This window comes from Phocoena phocoena, chromosome 2 (assembly GCF_963924675.1).
Source record: "Phocoena phocoena chromosome 2, mPhoPho1.1, whole genome shotgun sequence".
NCBI lineage: Eukaryota > Metazoa > Chordata > Mammalia > Artiodactyla > Phocoenidae > Phocoena > Phocoena phocoena.
This window is the reverse complement of record NC_089220.1, coordinates 93,153,834-93,166,330: the sequence shown is the minus strand read 5'-3', so window position 1 is coordinate 93,166,330 and position 12,497 is coordinate 93,153,834. Positions and strand designations below refer to the sequence as shown.

The following is a 12,497-nucleotide window of genomic DNA, read 5'->3' as shown; positions in this document are numbered from 1 at the left end:
AAGAGGTAGGGAATAGATTCAAGCACTTGGAAGGTAGAGCAGCATGTATACAAGGAGGGGAAAACTGAGCATAGCCATCTTTGTAGACAGATTCCTTCATACATGTAAAAGGGAGGAAAAAAAAGAAATGATGACTAGGAGAGAGCAGTGATTTGCTTAGAGTAATATTTATGCAGCTTCACAGCAGGGTCAAAGAAAAATGAAATTGAGCACATTGCCAGCTCTGCCTGGATGACACTTTCACATTATAGGTTCCATTTTTTTTTTTGCCTCTAAAGAGCAACTTTAATTTCAAATGTCAACATAGACCAGATTTCAAATCACATAAAAACAATTGTTTAGAATATTTATCACTTGATGACTTCTCTCATTATATAGATACTCCCAAATATAAACAATTTGTTGAAAAGCAAACAGTTGGTATTGATTTTCAATACCAACTCAAGAAAGAAAATCTGTGTAAAAATAGCTATCCTTTTTTCAGTAAATTCATCATTTTACATAAATGATTAAGTGAAATTTCTGATGTATATTATTAGACGGGCCAGTCCATCTTCAAATATGCCTAGGAAGTGAGGCCAAACTGTTAATTAAAAGATGGCAGTTATTTTTAATAAGCAGAGTAATAGTGATGTTCTCTACAAAATTAATGTGTTCATGGAGCCATTTTTTTCATAGAAATATTTTAGACAGTTACTACAAACAAGTTAAACAGCATAGAAATATATAAAGAACAAAATGTTCCCATCTTTACTGTTCCTCTACCTTTGTGAAGACAAATTACAAATTTTTAAACTTACTTTTAATCATTTTGTGTTGTGATTTTCCTCCAGCTGGGATCATGCTATATATATGTATGTGTGTGTGTGTATTTCACTTTTTTTTTTTCTACCTAATAATACATGATGGCCGTCTTCTGGATCATTATTGATAAATCTGAGGCATTCCTTTTAACAGCTGTAGTATGGAGGCATAGCATGATTTACATCCTCTATTATGAGACAGTCACCCAATTTTTAGTTTTAGAGATGAGTACAATTTCAATAGCAACGGCCAGGTTACTTTTCCAAAAGGTTATGTGAATTCATACTCAGCACTGTGAGCACTCATCACTGTGCCCATTTCTTCGCCATCTCTTCATTACTGAATATTTACTTAATCTTTGCCAATCTGAGTAGAAATTAGACTCATGTTTTAATTTTCTAGCTTTTCCTATTGTGAAATTCTACCCATTTTATTAGGTTTCATTCTAATGGGTTAAATATTTTATGATTATTCAAATATCAGTAGTTCTTTATATGAATGAATAGATGAGACTGAAAAGATTTAACCACGCTTTTAACACCTCTGGACAGGGCTGGAGGTGAAGGAAGATGTTCACAATCTTACTCTTTATGTAATCTAAATCTTTTGCAAGAAAATGTATTTATATGTTAGCCTATGATTTTAAAAAATCCAAAAGACTTGTAAAATGACCTATAGATCATGCCTTCATGTACCTAATTGTTCTTTGCTAAGTAAGCTGAAACAAGGGCAAATTGTAAATAAGGAGATATTTACTTTCAGCTTGGCCTTGTTGCATCAGAAACTGGTGTCACCAGGAGATTACATGCCTACCTACCTATTCTGACATTTAACTGTTGTTCATGTCAAAGGAACTGTGTTTGTTCCTAGTGCAATGTTGAGGTCATAAGTCAAGTTATGAAATATCAAGAGTGAAAAACTATCCTCTTTTGAATAATTTAACGTCGTGTAATGGTTGATGATGCTATAGAATCTCTTGTGACTTTTTATTATACTTAAGTATTTATATCAATTATATAATAAAATTGTCTTTTTAATATATACAAATAAAGGTGTGGGTGAAAATTTGACTGACCCATCTGTGATAAAGGCAGAAGAAAAGAGGTAATAAGTTTTAATAATTTCATTAAGACATTTTTGTAATTTCAAATTCTACATTTCTGTTTTCATTAACTGACTTTTTCTTTTAACTACCAATTCCACAGATCCTGTGATATGGTTTTTGGCCCAGCAAACCTAGGAGAAGATGCAATAAAAAACTTCAGAGCAAAACATCACTGTAATTCTTGCTGTAGAAAGCTTAAACTTCCAGGTAAGCATTTTCTTAATCAGTATAATATATAAATTGTTAGCAAAGTTAATTACTACAGAACTTCATAAGGCCAGAAGCATAAATACGTATTTTTGGTTATAAATGGATCTGTGCTTTCATTCATTACTTATAAAAACACAAAGTCCATTCACTTAATACATATTTATTATGTGTCTGCTGGATGCCAGGAATTGTGTTAGATATTAACAATGCACAGTGAACAAGACAAACATGGTCCCTGCACTGGGTGGAGTTTAGCCAGGTCTTGGATACTGACAAGATTAACAGAGAATTATAGGACTATCATAAATGCCAAGCAGAAAAAATAGAACAGGTAAGCAGATCACCTAACACAAACTTAGAAGTCAGGGAATGCTACCTGGGGAACTAACAGATTTGCCTAAAACTGAAGGATGAATAGACTTTCAAGTTAGCCTGGAAAAGAGTTGGGAAAAGAGTATTCTGTGAAACTGGAAGAGGAACTGAAGGTACAGTCTCTCACGATAGTAACTTCATCTTATATTCGAAGAATTACAAGTTATTATTGAATCATAAGTTATATCACAAACCAGTTGTTCTCACCCTTTGGTGTGTGTCAGAATCCCCTGTGGAACTTTTTCAAAATTACAGGTGCCTGGCACTCACCCTTGAGCTGTATTTTTAAAAGTCCCTCTCATTATGACCAATAATATAGTAGTCGTTAAGAGCTTGGACCTGGGAGCCAGACTCCAGGGCCTCAGAGAATACCTATATCATAGAGGTTTGTTGTTTTTTGTTTGTTTGAGGATTAAATTAGTTGGTATTTATGACGTACTTAGAACAGTGACAGGCACATAGTAAGCATGTTAATACTACTATCTGTAAATTTTTAAAAATTGTTCATTATTAATAGATACAGAAATTATTTATTTTTGTATATTGACCTTGTATTCTGTGTTCTTGCTAAACTCACTTAGTTCTAGGAGGTTTTTGTTTGTTTGGTTCTTGTTTATTGTTTGTAAATTCCTTGGAATTTTCTGGGTAGACAACAGAGACAGTTTTATTACTTCCTTTCCAATCTGTATGGCTTTTATTTCTTTTTCTTGACTTTTTGTAATGGCAAGGAATTCAAGTACAATGTTGAATAGGAGTAGTGAGAGTAGACATCTTCCATGCCTCATTTCTTGAAGACACTTATCCTAAATGTTCACTGAATTTGTCAGATGTCTTTTCTGCATCTCTTTGTATGATCATTTGGTTTTTCTTCAGCTGGTTAGTATTACATCGAATTACATTGATTGACTTTTTAAATGTTGAGCCAGTCTTATATTCCGAGGACAAACTCCACTTTGTCATGGTATATTTTATATATATGATATTATATTATTATATATAATATTTATTATAATATATATATATTTTTGTTGTTGTTGTGCTGGGTCTTTGTTGTGGCAGGCGGGCTTCTTAGTTGCAGCTCACGGGCTCCTTAGTTTTGGCATGTGAACTCTTAGTTGCAGCATGCATGTGGGATCTAGTTCCCTGACCAGGGATTGAACCCGGGTCCCCTGCATTGGGAGTGCAGAGTCTTCACCACTGCGCCACCAGGGAAGTCCCTGTCACGGTATATTATCTTTTTTATGTGTTGTTGGGTTCAATTTTCTAATATTTGTTGATGATTTTTATATCTATGTTCATGAAGAATATTGGTCTATGGGGTTTTTTTCCTTGTACTGTGTTTGTCTTGTTTGGTTTCAAGATAATACTGACCTTAAAAATAAGTTTTAAGTGTTTATACCTCTTTTGTTTTGGGGAATAGATTGTATAGAATTGATATTATCCCAACTTCAAATGTTTGATAGAATTGTCTAGCAAAACCATATCAGTCTGAAGTTTTGTCAGATGCTTTTTAATTTTTAGTTTTTTAAAATAGATGTCAGTTTCTTGAGTGAGTTTTAGTAGTTTGTGTCTTTCGGGGAATTGGTCCATTTTATTGTTTTTTTCCACTTTCATTGAGAAATAATTGATATACATATCTATAAATTTAGAGTGGATAGCATGATGGTTTGATTTACATATATTATGAAATGATTACCACACTAGATTAAGCTAACATCCATCTTCTTGTATAGATAGAATAAAAAGAAAGGAAAAAAATGTTTTTCCTCACGATAACTCTTAGTATTTACTCTCTTAACAGCTTTCCTGTATATCATACAACAGTGTTAGCTGTAGTCACCATGTTGTACATTACATCCGTAGTACTTATTTATCTTATAATTGGAAGTTTGTACCTTTTTTTTTTTTTTTGCAGTACATGGGCCTCTCACTGTTGTGGCCTCTCCTGTTGCGGAGCACAGGCTCCAGACGCGCAGGCTCAGCGGCCATGGCTCACGGGCCCAGCTGCTCCGTGGCATGTGGGATCTTCCCAGACCGGGGCACGAACCCGTGTCCCCTGCATCAGCAGGCGGACTCTCAACCACTGCGCCACCAGGGAAGCCCAGAAATTTGTACCTTTTGACCACCTTCCTCCAGTTCTCCCTCCCCTCACCCCTCTACCTCTGGTAACCACAAGTCATCTGTTTCTGTGAGTTTGTTTGTTTTTTTAGGTTCCATGTATAAGTGAGATCATACAATATTTGTCTTCATTTTATTTAAATTGTCAAACTTATGGACATAGAGTCAATGATACTACTATCTTATTTTTTTTAATGTCTGTGGGGGGGTCTGTGGTGAATCCCATCTTTCATTAGGGTAATTTGTGCTTTTTGTTTTTTTGGTCAGTGTGGCTAAGGTGTATCAGTTTTATTGATACTTTCAAAGAACCACTTTTTGTTTTCATTGTTTTACTCTATTTTCTGTTGTCAGTTTCATTGACTTATTCTCTATTATTTCCATGTTTCTGATTGCTTTGGGTTTAGTTTGTTTTTTCTCTAGTTTGTTAGGATAAAAATTTTAAATATTCATTTGAGACTTTTTCTCTAAGAAAACATTTTAGTGCTGTAAATTTTCGTCTAAGCATTGTGTTAGCTGCATCCCACAAATTTTGGTATTTAAAAAATTTTTTTTGGGTATGTTTTAGTTTTGTTTTTCTTTTTTAAATATTTCTTATTTCCTTTGAGATTTCTTCTTTGATCTGTGGATTAATTACAGGTGTCTTTTTTGTTTATTTTTGGCTGCATTGGGTCTTCATTGCTATGCATGGGCTTTCTCTAGTTGTGGCGAGTGGGGGCTACTCTAAATTGTGGTGTGCGGGCATCTCATTGTGGTGGCTTCTCTTGTTGTAGAGCAGGGGCTCTAGGTGCGCGGGCTTCAGTAGTTGCAGCACGCAGGCTCAGTAGTTGTAGCTCACAGGCTCTAGAGCGCAGATTCAGCAGTGGTGGTACACGGGCTTAGTTGCTCTGTGGCCTGTGGGATCTTCTCAGACCAGGGCTCAAACCCATGTCCCTTGCATTGTCAGGCAGATTCTTAACCACTGGGCCACCAGGGAAGTCCCAGTGAAGGAAAGTTTTTTGATAGTGTTGTTCTGGTTTTTAATATCCTTGCTGATTTTCTGTCTATTTATTCTATTTATTACTTAGAAGAAAGGTCTCTAAGTATAATTGTTGCTTTGCTTTCAGTTCTATCAATTTTTCCTGCATGTATTTCCTGCATGTATTTTGAAGCTTTCAGTTCTATCAATTTTTCCTGCATGTATTTTGAAGCTTTGCTCTTAGATACATACAGATTTACAGTTGTTATGACTTCTTGGTGATTTAATTTTTATTAAATTAATGCCATGGTAATTCTCATTCTTCTAAAGTCTGCTTTGTCTGATATTAACATAGCTTGTGATTAGTGGTTTCATCAGGTATCTTTTCCCATTCTTTTTACCTGTATATATTAATTCTATTTAAAGTGGTTTTCTTGTAGACAGCATATAGTTAGTTCCTAGGTTTAATTTGTTTTTTAAGATCTAACCATTTCCATCTTATAATAGCTGTTTTAGACCCTTTACATTTAATGTAATTATTGATATGGTTAGATTTTGGTCTGCTGTTTTATTGTTTTCTGTTTGATGTCTCTGGTTTGGTTTTTTTGTTGTTTTCTCCACCCCACACCCTACAGCCCTCACTCTGTTTTAGTATTCTGTTTTATCTTTATGTTTAGTTTTTTTAGTGGTTGATCTTAGTTCCCCTTACCTAAGAATGTATTTCGCTTTCATTCCTGAAGGGTATTTTCACTGGATCTAGAATTTTAGGTTGACATTTCTTTCTTTTAGCACTTAAAAAATGTTCTTCTGTCTTCTAGCCTCTGTTATTTATGATGAAAACTCCAGTCATTTGAATTGTTCTTCCCTTATACATGATGTATCATTATAATCTATCTTCTTTCAAGATTTATTCTTTATTTTTGGTTTTGAGTAGTTTGATTCTGTGGTTACGTTAACTGTAGTTAGCAGTTATGTCTAGTTGTAGCTTTCTCTGAGTTTATCCTGTTTCAGTTTTACTAAGCTTCTTGAATTTGCCAATTTATGACTTTTATCACATTTGGGGAGTTTTTAGCTATTAGTTCATCAAATATTTGTCTGCATCAATCTCTTCTCTTTCTGGACTCTCATAAAAAGAATGTTAGACCTTTTGATATTGTCACCCAGGAACCTGTGGCTCTGATTACATCCTTAAAAATTAATTTTTTTCTTTAGTTCAGATTGGATAATTTCTATTGATCTACACACAAATTCACTGACTCCTCATTCTTTATCTCTTCATTCTGCTATTAAGCTCATACACTGAATTTTTTATTTCAGTTATATTTTTCAGTACTATAATTTCCTGTTGGTCTTTTTATACTGATTATTTCTCTGCTGAAAACTTATTTTTCCTTTCATTTCAAGTCTGTTTGTCCTGCGTCATGGAGTATGGTTCTGGTAGTTTAAAGTCTTTTAATTATTCTACCATCTGAGTAACCTTGGGATTGGCTTCTCTTGGTTGTCTTTTTCTTTGAGAATCTTTGAAATGTTCCTGTTTGTTGTATCTCTAGTAATTTTCGAATGTGTCCTGGATATTTTGAATATTATGTTATAAGATTTTTGAGGTCTTATTAAAAATCCTCTATAGAGAATTTTGAATTTTGAATCCTTGAGGTTTTTGGTGTTAGTAGGCAACCAACTCAGTTAAATTCAGTTCACAAGTCCCAGTCTGTTTTCTGTGTGGCTGTCCCTCTACTGTCAGTTTAGTTTTTAAAGACTTGGCATTATTAATCAGGTCTCTCTCACATGTGTGTCAAACAAGGGCAAGTCTGGGACACAAGTGAAGGTCTGCACCATAGTTTAGTTCTCAAAGCCTATGCTATGCCGTCTTTCCATATATGTGCCACTCAAGCCTGAGTCTGGGATTTCATACATAAATTTAGGGTATCTCTCTCTCCATTTTCCTCCTCTCCATGATTTTTTCCATACTTTGTGACTCCCGGGGGCCTCTTCTTTCCTTTTTTTTTTTTGGTACACTGACTAGAAAGCCAGGATTTTGGCATCCCTGCGCTGTCACACACATTCTGCAATTAGGTCTGTTTCTGGTGCTGAAAATAATACTTTTTGGATCATAGAGGTACCTATTCTCAGTTCTTCTGGTCAGAGAGAAGGGTTTTCTCTTGGAGTTGTAGGTTCTTGCCCAACTGCCACCACTGTAGGAATGCCTCTTCATGACCAGGGCTTAGGTAAAGGGCAGAAGAGCAAAAAGAATAATTAAAAAGAGGGAATTCCCCTCAACATTTTCCATCCCACAGGGTCCTCCTTCCTTATCCTGTGGCCAGAAGGTCTTGGAGCTTTTTGTGTTCATGCTCACTGTATGTTTCTGTGATTGAGCTATTTTCAAGTCTAAGCCCAGAAATAAGAGATGGGAAAAAAACAGGAAGTTCACCACCATATAAATCGTTCTTTAAGTTCTGATTTCCTTCTCTTATATGTCTGCTGTTACTTTTCAGAAATCTGAGATAGTTGCTTTATGTATCATGTTTTTACTTGTAATCAGTTTTTATTTGTAATCAGTGAGAGAGAGAGAGGATGGAATATGCTTAGTCCATTTAAGCCAGAAGTAGAACACACAATGATGAATTTAACAGGCAGCCCAGATATAATTATTTGGTTTTGATACAATGCAATATTTAATAGCATATCTGTTTTTTAAATTGTCATTTAAAGGATTTTACAGCTTGGAAGGGACCTTAAAAGCAACCCAGTCGAAGTCCATCGTTTTACAGAACATAAAATAAGAGTTTACATGATTTGCCCATAGTTGCACCTAGTTAACAGCATTATAATTGTGAATTGAATTATAATTGTGTTTGAATTATAATTGTGTTTCTGTCCATTGTTCTTTGTGTACACTTCAGCTACAAATTAATTTGCATTCCCTAAGGCCTTACTGGCAAAGTCTTGAATTTAAAGTTTATCAAAAATTGTTCATACTGGGGCTTTCCTGGTCGTGCAGTGGTTGAGAGTCCGCCTGCCGATGCAGGGGACATGGGTTCGTGCCCCAGTCTGGGAAGATCCCACATGCCGCGGGGCGGCTGGGCCCGTGAGCCATGGCCGCTGAGCCTGCGCGTCCGGAGCCTGTGCTCCGCCACAGGAGAGGCCACAACAGTGAGAGGCCCGCATATTGCAAAAAACAAAATTGTTCATACTGTAGCAAATATGTATTTGGATCATTGAATAGACTATTACTGAAATTAAAATTAACAGTTCATATTCTGAGTGTTAGTTCTATTTTACATGGAGATAAAAGTATAAGGGTATATGCACGACTATGGTTTGTTTATAAAGTATAAATTTGATGCTACTGCATTGTTTTCCAGTTCTGCAACCATTGTCATATATGTCTATTACTCCCTGAGTTCATCTTATCCCATAGCTATAAAGGCAGTCTATATCCTGATAGTACCAAATTCAACTGAAGACTAATTTCTTTCCTGAGCTCCTGTTTCTATATTGAGTTTCCTACATTGCTACTTGAATTACTTTTAAGTAACACTTTCACTCCAGAACTCTTGACTTTCATTTTCCACCCCTACCCACGAAATTCTGCTTCCTTGTCTCATTAATGGTTACCCAGTTGCTCAGGCTCAAAACCTAAAAGCTATCCAGTTCCTTTGTTCTCTTACTTTTTGTTTGTTTGTTTTTTTGCGGTATGCGGGCCTCTCACTGTCGCAGTCTCTCCCGCCGCGGAGCACAGGCTCCGGACACGCAGGCCCAGCGGCCACAGCTCACGGGCCCAGCCACTCCGTGGCACGTGGGATCCTCCTGGACCGGGGTGCGAACCCATGCCCCCTGCATTGGCAGGCGGACTCTCGACCACTGCGCCACCAGGGAAGCCCTGTTCTCTTACTTTTCATAACCAATCTGTCAAATTCTGTCTGCTCAAATTCTGAAATCTCCCTAGAATTTATCAATTTCTCTTCATTGTCATTGCCACCATTTTGTTTCCTGGATTCTTACCAGTAGCCCTCTAACAAGACTTCATGTGACGATTGGAATGGTCATTTTAAACAAATTTGATTACATTCCTCCCTTAAGACTTCTTAATACCTTCCAGTGGGTTTTCACCGTAATCTATACTTAGTTTGCAAACCATGAATCAGAGGTCAGCAAACTTTTCTGTAAAAGGCAAACAAAGGAAGTATATACATTTTAGGCTTTGTGGGCCATATGGCCTGTGTCACAGCTACCCAACTCTCCTATTGTAGTACAAAAACAGCCATAGACAATCTGTAAACAAATTTCCTATGGTTGCATTCCAGTAAAACTATTTACAAAAACAAGTAGGCCAGATTTGGCGCACAGGCTGTAGTTTGACAACTGCTGACCGTTAATGATTGTTTGACCTCATTTTCTCCTAGTCTTTCCCTCATTCACTACATGCAAGCCATGCTGCTTCTTGCCATTCTTGGAACACACCAAGTCCATTTCCTTTTTGCAGTCTGCAGTTCACTTTCTCTGCATAGAGTACTCTTCCTGGGACTTTGATAGGTCATTTCTTAGTATTCAGGTCTTATATGTTACCTCCTGTGGCTTTTCTGCTGAGCCCTATCTAAAAGAATCACCTCATATCGTCTCCCACCTGACCCTCATCACACTATTTTCTTCAAAGCACTTGCTACTACTTATAATTGTCATTTTTCTATTTGTTTTTCTTCACCTACAAGAATATAAGCTCCATGAGAACAGGGACCTTACCTGCCTTGTTCACTGCTGCATTTCTACACTTACATGAGTTACTGACTCATGGTCGGAGTGTAATAATTATTTGTTGAATGATTTCATTTTTATGTGTATAAATTCTGTGACTTTTGAATTTATAACAACCTCGTAGAAAATAGATCTGGCATGTTTAGAGGGAAATTGATTTAGAAAATGTTCTTAATTTTTTGTTTCTAAGCGATACTCTTTTTTTCTTTTTTTGTTGGGGGTCATGAATATAGATCTGAAGAGGAATGACTATACACCTGACAAAATTATATTTCCTCAGGATGAGCCTTCTGATTTGACTCTTCAGCCTGGAAATTCCACCAAAGAATCAGAATCAACTAATTCTATTCGTCTGATGTTATAATATTACTGAATCATTGGTTTTGCCTACACCTCACAAAAATGTTACTGTCGCTTTTCATTTAGGAGGGAACTGTTTGGTAATAAAGAAAAGCGTGTGCTAATTGAATATGCTGAACTGGCACATTTAAAAGGTCAATATTCTTTTGACCTGATTAAATTAGTCGGGAACTCCCTATACAATACAGCTGGCAGCTGTTAAATTTTAAAGGTAAAGAAAAATTAGTATTTATAACTTTTTAAAGGGCTCTTTTTAACAGAGGATTTCATTTGACTTTGTTCTGATGAGGGTAATACCCTCTCTTCATGTGGTGCAATACCATTAACCAAAGTTAGGTGTCCGTGCAGATTTTATTGGCAGCTGGTTTACTGCCATTCAGCTAGCAAAATGAAGAAATCACCCAGTCTTTTGGTTAAATGGCAGTCAGGTGTCTTCCTCAGTGTGTTTTAGTGTGTTCAGTGATGATGTCACTAGTGCCCAGCTAGATGCTTGTTGTTTCCCATCTCATGGGAAAGGAGATGGCTTGTTACAATTCTAGATCTACAGGGATATAGAAAGCCCAAGCAGAAAACCATTTTCTAAGAGGGACCTTATGAATCAGGGTTAGGCTCCTATTTAAAAGGTAGAGCCAGTTTTTTTCGTTAAATAGAGCCCAAATTGTGCAAAGTATTAGTGCTTTTTTTGTTTTTTTTAAACATTGTTAAGTAGAAGAAAGCCATGGTAGACTGGTATAACCTAAATATATCAAAGGAGAAACTTAACTCACTGTCCAAGAGAAGTTACCTTGTGAGAAAAGTTAAAGTGCTTTTTTCTTATCTATATCTACTATAGTTACAACTTGGAAGTTACATACTTCTCAAAAGATTTTATTGACCAGTATATCAAATCAGAATGTAAACATGAATTCTTGCATATATTTAAAATTGTGTAGGAACATCTGAACATGAATATTGTTTGTGGTACTTAAGAAATTGAATTGGATTATCATTATGTGATGTTGGGAGATTGCAATGCAACTTTATGCCAATAAAATGTAATTTAACTGCCCCAGATATTGTTGAATACTCAACAACAAGAAAAGCTTTTCATCTGTCTGAAGTACTGTGCTTTGACTATTTTTCTTTCTTTTTTTTTCCCCTAGGTACTAATTTTAATTTTTATTTGGGAGGGAGCAGTGTAAATCTTATTTGTATTCAGTAGTGTATCTCATAGATACAGACAAGGGAAAAAGAGATAAGCTGTTCAAATAGTGTTTAATATTGATGGGGGGGGAGAAAGAAAAAATGTATTAAAGATATTATACTATATACATTTTGTATGTCATTAAATCTTTAAAAGAAATTAAATAAATTTATTCTTGTTTAAAGATGTTTTACTGAGTGTAATCATTCTGAAAAATTAATATTTTCACTGTTAATTTTTTTTCAGAATATCAGGTTCTTTTCAAATGAACCAGTTGTATGCCTGTGCATTTTGATCTCCTGTCCTGTACAATGTTTAAAGTGATCTTGATTTCCTACTGTGTTTTTAGTTATTTATTTTTGGATCTGTTTCTTGTTATGTCAGAAAAGAGGGATATGAATTGTCTACTGATATTTAATATTTTGTTGATTATTTTCACATGATAATAATAGTAGTTGAGGGCTTCCCTGGTGGCTCAGTGGTTAAGAATCTGCCTGCCAATGCAGCGGACATGGGTTCAAGCCCTGGTCCAGGAAGTTCCCACATGCCGCGGAGCAACAAAGCCCGTGAGCCGCAACTACTGAGCCTGCACTCTAGAGCCCGCGAGCCACAACTACGGACATCCGCGTGCCTAGAGC

General features: G+C 36.0%; 1 protein-coding gene across 1 annotated transcript in view; it reads left to right on the top strand.

The window, feature by feature from the left end:
* The window catches only part of TRPM7 (transient receptor potential cation channel subfamily M member 7), a 121,508-nt gene extending 109,467 nt beyond the window's left edge, over positions 1-12,041 (top strand). The window contains exons 37-39 of the mRNA XM_065872746.1: positions 1,857-1,908; positions 2,010-2,116; positions 10,550-12,041. Of these exons, the coding sequence (XP_065728818.1) occupies positions 1,857-1,908; positions 2,010-2,116; positions 10,550-10,680 (290 nt within the window). The 3' untranslated portion in view covers positions 10,681-12,041. The remainder of the gene's footprint in view (positions 1-1,856; positions 1,909-2,009; positions 2,117-10,549) is intronic.
* The last annotated feature ends 456 nt before the right edge of the window (positions 12,042-12,497 follow it).